This window comes from Artemia franciscana, chromosome 8 (assembly GCF_032884065.1).
Source record: "Artemia franciscana chromosome 8, ASM3288406v1, whole genome shotgun sequence".
Lineage (NCBI taxonomy): Eukaryota > Metazoa > Arthropoda > Branchiopoda > Anostraca > Artemiidae > Artemia > Artemia franciscana.
Genome location: NC_088870.1, coordinates 48,391,317 through 48,408,457, shown reverse-complemented (window position 1 = coordinate 48,408,457; position 17,141 = coordinate 48,391,317). Strand labels below are relative to the sequence as shown.

At 37.9% G+C, this 17,141-nt stretch overlaps 1 protein-coding gene across 1 annotated transcript in view; it reads right to left on the bottom strand.

Moving 5' to 3' along the window:
• LOC136030513 (uncharacterized) overlaps positions 1-17,141 on the bottom strand; it is a 90,303-nt gene that overhangs the window by 26,520 nt on the left and 46,642 nt on the right. The window contains exons 8-9 of the mRNA XM_065709540.1: positions 11,559-12,006; positions 6,245-6,460 (exon numbers count right to left, since the gene is read on the bottom strand). Coding sequence (XP_065565612.1) covers positions 6,245-6,460; positions 11,559-12,006 — 664 coding nt within the window. The remainder of the gene's footprint in view (positions 1-6,244; positions 6,461-11,558; positions 12,007-17,141) is intronic.

The window sequence follows — 17,141 nt, the reverse complement described above, 5'->3', positions numbered from 1 at the left end:
AGTATCAGTATTGAAGAAGTCACGTATCCGACTTCACTGTTTCTTCAAAGGTAGAATGTAGTGTCTTATCCAGATCTTCAATGCATTCAAATGCTGGCTCATTTGAGTCTTAAATTCAGTGAAATCAGATATGGTTTTCTCATTATTTACATGTCAAAAATTGATTTTTCAGTGTGAGACCACATGAGACTTCAATGAGTTGCTCCTTTTGAAGGGTAGTCAGGTTAGTGTCCATAGTATCAGCATTGAAGGAGTCACGTACCCAGGTTCACTGTTACTTCATAAGTGGAAAGTACTGTCTTATGTTGATCTTCAATGCATTAAAATGCTGGCTCAGTGAAATCAGATATGTTTTTCTCATTACCTTGCAAAAACGTATGTAATCTTTCAGACAGCTCGCAGTTGTTATTTTCTATTTGTTTTTCTCAGAGAGTAATCTTTTTTACCATTGCGCTAGTTTTCTTTTCTACATAAAAAAAAAAATATCAGAAACAGTGCGCTGCATGGATAAATTCCAGATGTTGAGTTTATCAAATATATTACTTAAATTAGCCAACTTCAAAAGCCAATCAAAATCAAAGTACAGAAGAATGATGGGAGTTGTTTTTCGGTAAAAAAAAAGAAGTAATTCTTTGTGGAGTTCAAATATACGGGACACAATATTTGCCCGAGAAAGCCATCATACCTCAATATGTAGCAATAAGTTGTCACGGAGGCTCCCCATTTCCTGGCATAGAATTTTAAAGTAATGATATTTCTAAGGCCTAGTTTTTATGAAGTTGGATCCCTTGTCTGAGAGGACTCGGGTTCGAGTCCCAGTGTACCCATTTTCTTCAGTTAGGGACGGGGGTCAGTGGCGAGACTCTGTAAGCTTAGCCAGAGTCAACCCAGCTCTAAATGGGTACCTGGAGAAATCTGGGGAAGGTTAACAGGAAGGGTGTGTGGAAGCACAGGTTGGCTGGCCCCCAACCCCCCATTGCACTTCCTGGCTGAAGGGCCAAGAAACGGAGATCAGCACCGCCGGTAAGGACTGTAAAGTCTAATGCCGTATCCTTTACCTTTTTTTTTTTTTTTTACACTCAGTTGAAACTTCTTAACATGGCCTACAAGCCCCGTGATGTGACCGCTCACAGCCTCACCATCTTCCATACACACTAACACACAGTTTTTCCGCTCGAGCTAGTTTTTGGGAAAAAAGAATCTAACAACTTGAAAATATCTTAACCTTTTGTAGATGTTTTAAGCGTCTTAAAAAAAACGACATATCCTCAAATATTTCATCCTGAAAAATGTCAGATACACAAAAAAGATCAGTCAGGCTATGCCAGCGACATCCGTGGTTTCATCAAGTTGTATAGAAAACAAGGACTACCTTGAATTCCTCTTAGAAGTTGTTCTTTTATGTCATACACAATATAACTAATTCTTCTTGAAACTGTATCATTTGATAATAGAATTTGTTTAATTATTTTAGCTTTTCTCTCCCTCTCTCTCTCCAAACATACAAGAAACAGTTTCTGCTGCGGCAAGGAAGATTAGAATTTCGCCAATAGTATAGTTTTTATCCACCTTCGCAATCAAATGACTAACTTTGTAAGATGTTTTTGCAGCACTTTCATTTTCTTCTGCGCCAGAAAATTTTTATTGTTTTCCCTACTTTTATAACGAAAGTAAAACAGTTCAAAATAGGGATGATACCTTTTTATTGACAGTGAATAGATATAAAATTATTTAACTGGATATTTCGAACACATATACAGTGTTCATCATCAACAGTAAAACTCATCATCAGCAGTTTTACTGCTGATGATGAACACTGTATATGTGTTCGAAATATCCAGTTAAATTTTATATCTGTTCACTGTCAATAAAAAGGTATCATCCCTATTTTGAACTGTTTTACTTTCGTCATGGAAAGGCAGTGTGGTCTTCGAAGTTATCTCCCACTTTTATAATCTTCCAAAAGGCGTTCAACGTACTGTAACTGCTTTTTTACAAAATCCTCATGTTTGCTTTCAAAATGGCGTTTAAAAGAGAAAGTTTCATAAATTTATCTGACAAAATTTCAGAACAAACAACGCATTGTGTATTAAGCTCGTCTTAACTTCCAGTCCTAGTAAAACCGAAACTTTGAGTACAACTCGTCATATTTTCTTTTTTTACTTTTAGATTCATTTGCCGGTTTTTGTTGATTTTTTTTTCTTGGGCTGCTCATTAGTAACAAGAAGTTCGGGACTACTTTCATTTTGTGATGTTGACGGCCAAGAGCTTTGATTCAGATCTATATCAGGCCTTTTCTTTAGGAGCCATCTAACCATTAATAATTGTTATTGTAAAATTCAGTTAAGTACCTACCTGAATCAATATACTTACGTACTGTTTGAACAGGATTGAGTGTCCACACAACAAACCAAAAAAATAACACAATACAGAGAAGGAGCTTCTAATATCACACAATACTACTACAATCCAGTGAGACTGGCCGGCCTACACACCCACTCTGATGACTATGCCTTAGCGGCACGCACATGGCAACGTGTCCCCACTGAAGTCTGTTGAGTCAGAAAGGGACACTTTTGACAACTTTGCCAGTCCTGTAGTAAAATGGTCGTTTTTTTTTGTTGGGTTGCCGCGTACCCCCTAAAAATTATTACGTAACCCCCAAGGGGTAGGCGTACAACTGTTTGAGAGCCACTACATAAGGGAAACCTGTTTTAAACTAATTTATGCTCATTTTTGCGTTTCTAAAAATATATAAACAAGAGCTAAGAGCTCATATGGCACTTGTGACGAGGCAAGAAGCGATAAGAGCCAAGAGCTCATATAGTATGAGCTCTAACAAAATTCTAAGAATCAATAGATTGATTTAAAAGGAAAATCAGAGGCTTAATGCCTCGATGTCTGAAGGACATCGAGTCACGATGTCCTTCTAAATATCAAAATTCATTCAGATCCGACCACCCACTCGTAAATTATAAATACCTCATTTTTTCTAATTTTTCCTCTCTCTTTAGCCCCCCAGATGGTCGAATCTGGGAAAACGACTTTATCAAGTCAATTTATGCAGCTCCCTGACACTCCCACCAATTTTCATCGTCCTAGCACGTCCAGAAGCACCAAACTCGCCAAATCACTGAACTCCTTCCCCTAACTCCCCCAAAGAGAGCGAATCCAGTACGGATATGTCAATCACGTATCTAGGACATTTGCTTATTCTATCCACCAAGCTTCATCTCGATTCCTCCACTCTAAGCGTTTTCCAAGATTTCCGATTTCGCCCTCCAACTCCCCCCAATGTCAACGGATCTTGTTGAGGTTTGAAATAAGAGCTCTGAGACATGAATTCCTTCTAAATATCAAATTTCATTAAGATCCGGTCACCCGTTCTTAAGTTAAAAACACCTCAATTTTTCTAATTTTTCGGAATTAACACCCCCCAGCTCCTCCAAAGAGACCGGATTCGTTCAAGTTATGTCAACCACGTATCTAGAACTTGTGCTTATTATTCCCATCAGGTTTCATCCCGATTTCTCCACTCTATACGTTTTTCAAGATTTCTGTTTCCCTCCTCCAACCCCCTATGTCTCCGGATCCAATTCGAATCGAAAATGGAGCGTCTGAGACATAAGATCCTTCAATATATATTTCAAGTTTCACTAAGATCCAATCACCTATTCGTAATATAAAATATTCCAATTTCCACGTTTTCAAAGAATTTCGGTTTCCCCCTCCAACTCCCCTAATGTCACAGGATCTGGTTGGAACTTAAAATAAAAGCTTTAAAGCACAAGATCTTTCCAAATATCAAATTTCATTAAGATCTGGTCACCCGTTCGTAAGTTACGAATACCTCATTTTTCTGAATTACCCCCCCCCCCAACCTCGCCTAAGAGAGCAGATCCGGTCCTGTTATGTCAGTCACGTGTCTTAGACAGGTTTTTATTCTTCCCATTCAGTTTCATCCTGATCTCTCCGCTTTAAGTATTTTTTAAGATTTCCTCCCCCCTCCAACTGACCCCCCCCCCAATGACGCTGGACCCGGATGAGATTTGAAATAAGGGATCTGAGCTACGAGGTTCTTCTAAATATGATGTTTCACGAAGATCCGATCACACCTTCGTAAGTTAAAAATACGTCATTTTTTCTAATTTTTCAGAATTAAACCTCCCCCCCCCCCCAATAGAGCGAATCTGTTCCAATTATGTTAATCACGTACCTAAGACTTCTGCTTATTTTTCCCACCAAGTTTCATCCCGATCCCTCCAATCTAAGCGTTTTCCATGATTTTAGGTTCCCCCTAACTCCCCCCAATGTCACCAGATCCGGCCAGGATTTAAAATAAGAGCTAAAATAAGAGACACGATATCCTTCTAAATATCAAATTTCATTGAGATCCAATCACCCGTTCGTAAATTAAAGATACCTCATTTTTTCTAATTTTTCAGAGTTACCCCCCCCCCCCCAACTACCCCAAACTGAGCGGATCCGTTCCGGTTATGCCAATCATGTATCTAGGACTTGTGCTTATTTTTCCACCAAGTTTCATCCCGATCCCTCAACTAAAAAATTGAAAAATTTAAGTATTTTTAACTTACGAACGGTTCATCAGATCTCAATGAAATTTGATGTTTGGAAGGATATCGTGTCTCAGAGCTCTTATTTTAAATCCCGAACAGATCTGGTGACATTGGGGGGGGAGCGGAGTTGGGAGGGGTTTGAAAATTGAGGTATTTGTAACTTACGAAAGGGCGACCAGATCTTAATGAAATTTGATATTTAGAAGGGTCTTGCGCTTTAAAGCTCTAATTTTAAATTCCGACCAGATCCTGTGACATTAGGGGGAGTTGGAGGGGGAAACCGGTTATTCTTGGAAAACGTGAAAATTGGGGGATTTTTATTTTACGAATAGGTGATCGGATCTTAATGAAATTTGATATCTAGAAGCAATTTATGTCTCAGAGCTCTTACTTCAAATCCCGACCAGATTTTTTGACATTGGGGGGAGTTGGAGGGGGAAATCTTGGAAAACACTTGGAGTGGAGGAATCGGTATGAAGCTTGGTGGATAGAATAAGCAAATATCCTTGATACGTGATTGACGGAACCGTACTGGATTCGCTCTCTTTGGGGGAGTTGGGGGGAGGGGTTCGGTGATTTGGCGAGTTTGGTGCTTATGGACGTGCTAGGACGATGAAAATTGGTAGGCGTGTCAGGGAGCTGCACAAACTGACTTGATAAAGTCGTTTTCCCAGATTCGACCATCTGGAGGGCTAAAGGGAAAGGAAAAATTAGAAAAAATTAGGTGTTTATAACATACGAGTGGGTGATCGGATCTTAATGAATTTTGATATTTAGAACAACATCGTGACTCAGAGCTCTTATTTTAAGTCCTGACCGGCATTAAGCCTCTTATTTTCCTTTTAAATCAATCTGTTGATTCATAGAATTTTGCTAGAGCTCATACCATATGATCTCTTGGCTCTTAGCTCTTCTTGCCTCGTCACAAGTGCCATATGAGCTCTTAGCTCTTGTTTTACTCTGTTTTAGAATAAACATACCAAATTTGGTCAATTACTGGCACCTTTATCTCATTGCCTCCCCCCCCAGAATTCACTCATTGGCCCCCTTGTCACATTGGGCCTCTCCCAGGATTTTGTTGTAGATCCATTCCTGAATAAACTTGAGAGAAACCAGAGTGAGGAACATAGAAATTGTTTCTATACTTGAAGAAGGGGTGACTAAATCCCATTTTGTCTCAAACGAACATAGAAAATCATATTTGGTTTCTTTCCACCGTCCAGTTGTTAAATAAAAATACAACTTCAATTTTCTCTTAGCCCGTGGAAACAAAAGCAGTAGCAAACACATCTCAGAAACCTATTAACTGGGCAGAACAAAGAGCTCAGATAAAATTTAAAATGGCTAATTAGACTAGCCAGTCGCTGAATTTATTTCCAAGAAACCAATAGAAGAATGTGCTATCTTGCATGGTATATATATATATATATATATATATATATATATATATATATATATATATATATATATATATATATATATATATATATATATATATATATATATACATATATATATATATATATATATATATATATATATATATATATATATATATATATATATATATATATATATATATATATATATATATATATATATATATATATATATATATATATATATATATATATTATACCTCAAAATGAAGTATATAGCTTACTCACCAGGACTTTTAACAACTTTTTCGGGAAGTTCTTCGAGGATTGAAGAGAGCCCTTCTGCATTCAGGTTGAAGTCACAGAGACCCCTAACTACAGCAGAAATAGCACTTGTATTCTCTGGATCTCTTGAGATTCTATCTGCGACGACTTTGTAGTCTTTTGTCTTCATTGCACGGATCGTTACTGGGTCTTCAGGGTCACGAAAATTTGGTTGATTTTCTAAAATAAAATCGTTGACACAAATAATATTTTAAAATTCTGGGAAAAATAAAATCTTGGAAAACAATGGGTCTATGAATAGTAGGAAGAAAAAGATGAACAATCAAACGAATACTTTGAATGCATACAGGGTATCCTGAACGATGAAAAAAAAAACAACTTAAACCACAAAAAAATAAGAAAAAGGAAGGAGTTTAAAATGAAAAAGAATAAAAATTAAAATCAAATCAATTTACACAATAGTTGCATGCTGCTCCTAGGTTGTTGTTTATCAGAGGGGTCTCAAAACATTTCTACCGGAAGGTCGCATTAACCGTCAGACAGAAGTTTGGGGGCCGACTACACAATAGAGGTTCAAATGAGAAAGAATCAAAACATGGATGTTGTTTTTGATAATACATTTTATATTATTATATTTATAATATTAGTGTTATTTAATAATATATTGATGTGCTGCACATATACAAGGGTATTAGTGGGAGTGGTGAAATTGTAGAATTTGTATTGTGGGAGTGGTAAAATTGTAGATGAAAGGGTAGTAGTTGGGATGCCAAAATAGTAGACATTTCTGGATTTAGGTCTGATATCCATAACATCAAAATTGACCTGACACTATCATTAGACAAGTTAGTTCTCAAATCGTTAATCACGTATCTCATTCCTCAAAAAGGATGAACAAAGCGCCTATAACAAGCCCATAAAGGCCAAATTTGCACTTTAGTGTCAGTACAAAAAGAAAAAAAATAGCAAAAATTTAAGAAATGGTCAATGTCATAAAATCATGGACTCGAAATCAACAAAAAAGTCAAACGATAAAAACTAGTAAAATTAAAACAGGGAAAACAAATTTAGATTTAAAATTTTGACTATTTGAGGGATGAATGTTCTTCTATATCTTCCCGTATAAACTCTTATTGTGACAAGAAGGGAGGTTTTTCTTAAAACAGAACATGGGAGGCGAGTTCGGTGGGGGGGGGGGGGGTACACTAGGAAAAAGAGAAGTAGTACGAGGGTCTCTTCGCCTAATTATGCTGTTCCAAAGAATGAAAAGTAAAGTCATCCAAAAAGCTTTGACATTAGGAAAGTATTCCCTTTCCTTTGACATTAGGGAAGTTTTTGCCCTTCCCTGGGCAAAAACTAGTAAAAGCCCAAAAGTCATCCTTTTTAGTTGTCCCTAAGGTCATTTGTTTGCAACACAATGACCTCCAGCTGCAGTTTATCTGAGCAAATGGTCACACTTACTTCAAATGGATTTTGAAATAGCCTCACTTCTTTTGCCTTTGAATCCAAATCATTAAACTGCTCTTGAAACTGCATCTGGAGGTTTTTGGGGGTCTTTGAACGATCCCGGGGAACTCAGATGTTGCTTTATCGATGAAGACTTTTCCACTGCTGAAAGTCCGTCAAGTTGTTGACTTGAACTTTTTCCAGAAACAAGACAAGCTTAGATCTAAAGACCTTTAGGTAGGTTTATAGATCCGGTTTCTTGTATGGGGTTTTCGGCAAGAGTGATTCCAATTATATACTTTTCAAAAATGGCAATGATCCACAGATTTCAAGGGGTTTCAAGCTATTTTTTTTAAATACCCATAAATGTGTTTTCAGAATACAATTTTGCTATTAAAATAGTTACCATTCCTGAGCCAGCTACAAATGACATTTATTCTTATTTTTAATATAGAAAACATTTTAAATTTGGGTTACTATGGGCCGTGGTCTGTTCTTTACTAGATTGCAGCTACCGCTGAAACCATGATTGATCATTTCTGTATTGCACGGTCTTTTTGGCTTATGCACAGTATCACAATTCGCTTCAGCACGATCAAATCTTATTCGGGGCCCTTTTCGGGCGCCTTTTCATTTTTCCAATAGAAAAAAATCTGTCGTGTCCAGACCCTTCACATGAGTATTTCCCTTGCAATTTCCCATCAAGGTTACTAGATTCCTCAAATCCTTGACACCAGCCAGATTTCTTATCTTCTTTTCAATACAAGCATAGATAGCGCCCACCGTCATATGCGGGTGACCCTTGGTAAGGTACTTCAAACTGATGGTGTCGGGTCTCCGACTGTAATTCATTATGCAAACAGGTGCAATAAACGGAATCCATTTTTTGTTTCGGGCAGAGCAATTATCACACCCCAAAGCAAATTCTGTCACTTCTCGCAGCTCGCTGATTAGACTGTATATGGCTGAGACCACACCATCAGTAGTTCTGTCGTAGATGGCTTCATGCCACACTACGAACTATGTGATCTCGGCCACACTTCCTGATTATACAGGACTAAAAGAGCAGTCCCATGGCACCCAAAAATTCCCTATAAAGGTCCCAGGGGTGTCTTGAATAGTTTTCGGGCCCTGGGGTTGCTTTAAGGGAAACTAGGACCACTCTAGGGGACCCTACTGTGGTCCCAGGGCATTCAAAGGGCCCTAAAGCGAGGCCGTCTTTGAGGTCTCCTAGTCCTAGTGCCAGAGGAACCCAGGACCAGTCCTAGTGCCTCTATTCCGAGTACTAGGGGCGGTAAAATTGGTGCAAACAGTATTACTGGCTTTCATATGAAGTGAATGTACCACTCGATGCCTTTTTTTTATGCTCTTTACAAATATAATAATCGCTTCTACCGCAAATTCAGATTTAAACACTTTTTGACCTCTTGACCTCTTAAAAATGGCCTATATATGGGGTCACTACAAATTTGTAATAGTTTAGAAACAAGTTTGGCCTATATATTTGCACATCAGTGGGGTGGGGGTAAAGCATAGCATATATTAAATACGTAAACTAACCATTGCTGTATTTTTTTATGTGTTTATGCTGTTGCACTGGTGATTTCTCTTCTCATTAAAATTCGATGTGCACAAACAGAAAAAAAAACAGCTATGGTTAAAAAAAAAAAATGCACAACACCCTCGTGTTCCACGAGGGTGTTATGCATTTTTTTTTTTTTTTTTTTTTAGTTTCTTTCGCACTTTCTGTGACATTTGCTTATGATTTTCCATTACCTCCTTGTTTGATTCACTTAGCGGCTCATTTTTCTCTTTGTTTTTCATGGTGTCACAAAGTTCCGATGTACCGCTCTTTGCCACTTTCAAAGATACATTCAAGTTGCGCATCACAGCAGCATAAGAATCACGAGACCATTTTTTTTTTTTTGATCATTTTTCTTAAAATCAATGAGCATGAACGGAAAAGTGAGTTCACTCAAAAGTGCAAAAGTGCATCTCATATTTGAATTGTTATTTCGACAATAATGTGGCTGGCATGATCTGAAGGATTCAATATACATAATTATATGCTCTTTATTTACGGTCTCTTTGTTGTTGCTTTGTCTACCACGTCTCTCCTTGACGGGAAAAGTCACAGACTCCTAGACAATCTTCTTGCAGATTCTTGCAATCTGCTTTGTACAAGAAAATCCGTGTGTCTACATAAATGTGTTTTGGCAGACCCTTACAGGTAATGGTTCTGTACTATCATCGACACTGGACTTCAGATGTAAGAAATAGCTATACCTGAGCTTTTTCTTGATCTGTGAACTCAAGTTCACTTGCATTTGTGGGAGATATATTTCTACATCATCATTGTTGTTCACTTCACTGGCCATAACCTGATGATCAAGCCAGTGATGGACAAAGGAGGTGTTGTCAAACGACTTCGTTACATAGTCATGAATTCTTCAGCTCTGGGTTGAAAGCTGAGTTCGCTGTTGGCTTTTTTGCTCGGCCCCCAACAAGCTTGGCTGAAATTATTTACTCGCCTGCCTTGACGCTCTGGAATGTCTGTTGGTGGGTCGTGTTTTGGAAAATCATCTGGAGGACTAGAAAAGAAAGCTCTTTCAGAGTACTCTCAGTTGCGTAAACCGGAGCAAAATGTTTCTTACTTCAGTTGGCGCACACAACAAACAATGGAGAAAAATAATTGAAACTCAAGCTCAGTTTGCTGCTTTTGCTTCACCAATTTACTGCTTTTTCTTTGCGATAGATGCATTATCCACGGTGCCTTCATTGCAGGTAGGCTAAACAATAAAAGTTAGATAAATTAATTATTTAACTACCACGTTAAATACTTAAAAGCATTATGATATGCTCTTTTCCAATACTCTGATCATGCATCAAAGACTAAACTATAAAATTTCTCGCCTCCTAATTTCTTTCTCCTTTGCTATTTGAATTGATTTTGGGATAAGTGCAAAACTTCAGGAATGCATTGTACTCTCTATCGCATTACAACAGCTAATTCTTGTTTTCTTCAAATCATGATGATCATGCTGAAATTCGGCTGATTCAGGAGACACATGCTACATTTCAAAGTTCGAAAGAACGGGGTCAAAAAGGAGATGTATGGTCTGCACGTGTCTCCTTTCTGGCCATAAGATCCACGTCCAAAGTAGTGTCTGTATCTTTTTTTATCTTTGTATAAAGGCAAGAGAGAGGACAATTCTAATTACACCATTCGAATCCTTGCGCTCAGTTTACCCACGGCAGATACAGAACTCATTTTCGATCAAAATGACACATGGCATCTGATCTGATAGGCCTTAAACGAACAAAAATCGACGTTTCCCTTGAAGACGGCCAAAATTGTCACAAAAATTTACTACAGTGTATCACCCTTAGAGGGAGTCACCATATATCTATTCTGCTGCGTCCACTGGCCCTTTTCTTAGGTCTTCGTGGAATACTGTCCATGAAATTACAGACATCGAAATCTATATTAACCATCACAAAGGTAAAAATAATGTGCATAAACCGTGTTTAAAGGACATGGTAATAAGAAAAAGATTAGTTGTTCCTTGAAGAAGAGCAAAGGCACTACGTAGAGAAGGGTGCCTAGAAATAATTGGTACCGGTATTAAGATTGTTACAATTATGAACACTCATTACTTGGTATCCATTGATTTACTTTTAAGGACACAGATGCACTTAGGTTTGTACCTTAGCGGAAGAAGGAACCTTTGCATTCAAATGCATTTTAAAAGACGAGGAGGGTTTCTGAGCAAACTGAAGGGGATTCTTTCAAGTGATTATTTGTTCTAGTAATCATAAAATTGCAATACGCTAAATTTTCTAGATCAGAAATTTGGGGGAAAGAACTTACCACCTGGCTTCCCAAATACGGACGCAAATAATTTTCGCACCGTCACATTGTCTTTCTTTATTTGACCCGGAGCTTTCGCATCACCCGTGAGGTCAACACATGAAATTTTTTTTTCGTCGACTTTTGTTCTAGAATCTGGTTTACTTAATTTTTTCCCTAACTGTATATCCTTTAGGGTGTTCAATCCTTGAGAAGGGACTACATTAGGTTTGGAAGGTCCAGGTTCAGGCACAGCTACCGAAGGTCTGGGTCTTGCCGGGTCAATAGCCGGATAAGGAGTTCTGGATTCTAAGGGTTCTGGAGATAATTGCATTGGACTCTCTCCAGGATGAAGTCTATCTACGGTGTGTGTAGGTCCGGTTTCAGATACGGACTCGATAACAGGTCCCACATTAAGATCTGGATCAGTTGAGAATCCTAAGGGCTTCCGATTGTTATTGATTCGAACCTAAAATCAGAATAAAAGAGAAAATGAAAAAAAAACATTAAACTGAGAAATGGAAGAAGCCATAAACCAAATGACACAAATCGAATTAAAATGCAAAAAAAAATCTTCCAATCGGAATCTCCCAGGTAATGAAGGCGTTTGCCCCCCCCCCCTATCCCCTAGAAAATAATAATCGATGGTGAGCAAGTAAAAGTGAAGATCTATCTGGCCCTTGCTGGTTCCCTTTCAAGAACTCTCAAACATCTGGCAGTGTATCCAGCTGTTGGACCAGTTGATTAAATGATTCTAAAAAGGCTTGGAGTAGAGAGCACCTTATGGCGCTTGACCTTGAAAATAACAATAATAGTCCGACTGAGTTATGATTTAAGTGAAACAGTGCGGCAATAGTTAATGAATTTGTTTTTCTTTATACTGTACTAAAGCAAAAACATATACGGAACAGTGTTCCTCGCCAAAATTACAAGACCTTGCTAATTCACAGAGTCCTTCTAATTGGAATTTTATTACAGATTGTAATTATGTGGCTAAGGTGATCAATTGCAAGAATACCCCAATGATTTAATTTGGAATGCGAAAAATTAATATGAAAACAAGATTTTGTTTTGAACTGCCGCTTGACGGCAAATATCTGCCTTTATTGTTAAGTGTTCATATCTCTCGGCCAATCACTAGTCATCAGCTCTAAAGACAGTAAATGAAATCGAACACCATTAACCTGGTTGACTTGCCTTCAGAAAAATTTTAAGAACATTTTTTTTGTCGTGTAATTATTGTGCTTGTTATGTGAACTGTCTAGTTACTTAGTTAATTATTGAGATTCTTTGCTTATTTTTTTAATTTTAATGGCACGTCTGTTTTGTTAATTTTGTTATATTTGTCATTTTCCGACTTTCTTCTGGGCCATTGTATGCATTTGAGAGCCATTTGAGACCTACAAATTTGAGATCTTCTTGAGCCATTCTATGCATTTTATTTGAGAAGCAATATTAAAAATAGTTTTCTTCTACAAAAGAAGCTCGTAAAAGATATTTTCTTTTAAAAGAGAAAACATACAACAGATAGCCTATCTACAAATTCTTGTTTTGGCCAGTCCATCTTTTCAAAGGTGAAGAAAGTAACTTCAAACGCAAAATGAAGCTATTCAGTAAAATTTAACAAAAACTAAATGTATCTTTTCTTTGTAGAAACGATCAATGTCTTTCAGGTATGCAATCGGGGGGGGGGGGGATTTTCTTTAATACTCTGTTTTATAAATTCTATACATTATTTATATATATATATATATATATATATATATATATATATATATATATATATATATACATATGAACGAATGTATTTAATACCCATAAATGGAAATAACAGACAGATCACAAAAAAGGAAACAAAAAAAGCACAAAACACTAATTCATTTGACACTCACAAAAACAAAACAATCAGAAACAGAAGCCGACTACTACTGTAAAACATTGGCTTATGGGTGGGTCCTGACAGATGAATTATATCAGTCAATATGCGACAGCATCGCTTCTTCAGCGTTGGTAACACTGTACTGGCACATAACATACCTATTGCTTGTCCACGGTGGTAATCATATTTAAAAATTTGCATACTTGTAGTAGAGTGAGCATAATTCCAGTTTATCTGTAGCCGTAAAAATGCGCCAAAATGGGCTAAGGTAAAGAAAGTGAGGCAAAATCGTTGCAATGTACACCTGGGCCAACAGACGACGATCGAACTTCCGCTTATTTGTCACTATACAGCTATACGTATAAGAAGACCGCTCATGAAATTGAGAAAACAGTAATCGTCGCCTCTTTAGAACTGACTGTCCAATAGGGAGGTCCCAATAACCAATATTATCTGCCAGCTCAACAATAGAATCACCAAGTGCGAGGCTCCGACCAGCATCTGATTTCAAGTTAAAAAGAAGTCTGCAGTCTGAAGCAGCGCTTCCGACTTTTCACCACTAAACTGGAGTCCAGTATGGGCATAATCTTGTTGCAACTTGATAAAATTAGCTTCTAGTCTATGCAGAGACCGGGTCAAGTACAGCACATCATCTGCATAACCAATCAAAGACAAATCAATACGACGCAGAATATAAGTCATATGTGATTCTGATTGTGGCCTTACAATACTGCTATTAAATACTGTCGGTGACGAAATAACACCTTATCTTACCCCCTTCTTTACTGGAAGAAGGGGATTTCCACGCTGAGAAACAGCAGAATCATATAAAAGACTAGTACACTTCTTAACTAGTAGAGGGCGCCTAAGTTCCACTTTCAGATTTTTCATACATGTCAGCCAGTGGGGCTAGGATGCAGGGGTCAACACCGGCCAAACCCAAATCGTATATAATCTCCTCGTGGAGAAGTGAATCAAATGCGCGTCTTACATCATGGCCAGATAAAGCGATACTTTCACCGTTTTTTTCTGCATCAACTAAAGCAGATATCAAAGAAGAAAGGGCATGACCAAGCCCAACGCAAGACTGAAAACCAAACTGGTGGGCCTGAACTGTTCATTTAGTTCTCAACTCATCAATTATTAATTTATCAAATATTTTACAAAATAAAGTTACAACTATTATTGGGTGAAAAGTTGAATTCTAAGAAGGAGGTTTATTCTTCTTAGGAATAGGAGTCAAACATCCAATTGAAAAAGAATCAAAGACAAATCCCAGATTAAATATCATTTGGTAAAGGAGGACTAAATGTTCCATAAACAGTTCACCACACAGCGACAAATGCAGTGGAGAAATCCGATCAAACCTTCTAGACTTTTTTTCTTCAGTTCACTAATTGCAGGAATAATAAGGCTCTTTGTAATAATCAGTCCCAGACTAGAAGCATGCTCAAAAAAATATCAAAGTTTCACTTTATAACTATTTTGCACACTTGGATCTGGAGCAGAAAATTCTTTTTTATAATGCTCAACTCATGAGGAAAGTGGTATATGAGACGGTATTTGACTTGGCATATCTTTTACAAGACTGGATGAGAACTTACTTGGCCGAGACTGAAATTCTTCCGAACAAGACTAAATAATTGAACTCCGACGCAGAGAAAGCTGTTTTGCAAACTGTCGCTTACTATAAATATACAGTTTTCGCAGCCATCCATCGCGCAGTTTATCCGTTTCAACCCAAACTGAAAGCCAAAACTTAGCAGAAAAGCACGGACTTAGCAAATTACAATTAGTTGACCAGTCGGGCCCTTCCAACTTTTACTCACCTAATAGATAATACCGATTTTTCTGCAAGAGCTAAGGCATGAGTAAGTTCACTACAATAAATGTTCAGCCTAACTCGAGAATCACGCAGATTCTTTCTTGAACTCTGCATCAACAAATGAAACGGTATACAAATTTTCACGAGGACATCATTGCACGCATTCTGGAAAAGATCTGTAGAGACCCTGTCCCAATCATTAGCATAAAATATAGATTGCTTTATCAGAAGCCGGTTAGAAGAAGGGTCGCAATCACCGAATAGACGAGTAAAAGACAAAAGAAAGTTATCTGATGTTGGATTTGAATCACTAACAACAATTTCTGCGATAGTTACGGATGACATAGGACAAACATTGTCTAAGTTATGTTTAGTACCTGATTTATGGACGTAAGTAAAACTCTCATTCTTTGGTGCAACTCCGTAATCATTACTGAAGAGACCGAAAATAATACTTCGGCGATCATAATCAGCAGAAGAATTGTAGGTCGGTTAGATCACAATTGAAGTTACCGGTCGCAATGCATCATAAACCCTACTCTTTTATTTTTTTTTACCATGTATTTAGATAAACGAGCAGCATTAATGGCAAAAAGTCTCTCAGATCGGTCGTCAGGGTAGCTCGTGGAAAAATAAATGTTTAGCGCAGGAAGATTTAGGATTCTAATTGCCAAAAAATCACTTGCTGAACCAAAAATAGACGAAGAAAAACAGCACTTTACAAAAGTTGCTAGACTACCACAAGGCCGGCCACAACACTGAGAGCGGCGTGCAGCGAGCGAGAACACTTTATGATTGGTTGATAGTTCCAAAAGGCTCAGGCTCAAAGTAAAGCAAAGTTCTCCTGGATCCACATAGTGTCACATTTAAATGAAAAATCCTTTAAAAACACAGACTGATTTAGCAAATTTCCATTTAAAACCCATGAGACAATCGCAAAAGAGATGGAGGATCCTTGGTTAATTTCTTCATTGCACCTTGAGTGGGCGGGTTTTAGACCCATTTTGATAAGGGTTTAGCATTGTTTATCACCTTATTAGCAGATACCTTACACAGTAGCATGTATGGCTTTTCTTTTAGCAAAAAAAGCAGAAAATATCTTTCCTGCACCTATTATCCTTCGTGGAGGTGCAGTCATAAGCACCGCAACGACCACAAACAGGCGTCAGTACGCAGGCGGCCGCTAAGTGACCAACTCCGTGACAGGAAAAATACCTTTTTGGGAGAAATTTGGACTTTTCCCCAGGCAACTTCTCATAGCCGACTCAAACTGATACCACAAGAAAATCTTCAAGATCCTTCCTGGTCCCGTACTACAACTTACCCTTTGGAATGCTCAAAGTTACCGATTTCTATTACCCTTGATGCACTTGGAACAAGGGATTCTACATCAGTATGAGTCATGTTCGGTGGAACCTGCTTCAGGACGGCAATAAACAGTTTCTTTTTTAGTATAACAGCAGCCTCAGACTTACTAGCTTTCATTTTCTCAACAACTTTCTCTGCAGATGATTTAGATTTGTCGTACAGTTTCAAGTCCTGTTTCAACTTTCTTAGATCACTAATTTTCGCTGAATCGGGACAAACACTATCCAAAAAATGTAGATTTAGACATTTTGAGAACAACGGGATAAGATGGCTGAGGATGGACAGCTACTGGATTAGAAAGGTCTGGGGCTCAACTCGTCGAGGGACAGCATAGGCCCGCGCTTTAGCTGTAGACATAAAGTTCTTAAATTATAGGCATAAATCGCTGACCTTTGGGGTTGACGCAACGCTTGCCTCACCAACAATTGTAAGGACTTCATCTGGTTCATATATAACGAAATTTGGTAGGATCACTGAATTCTTATCACAATAGTCAAGAACTTTCAAAATGTCCGCAAAAAATCAGTAACTT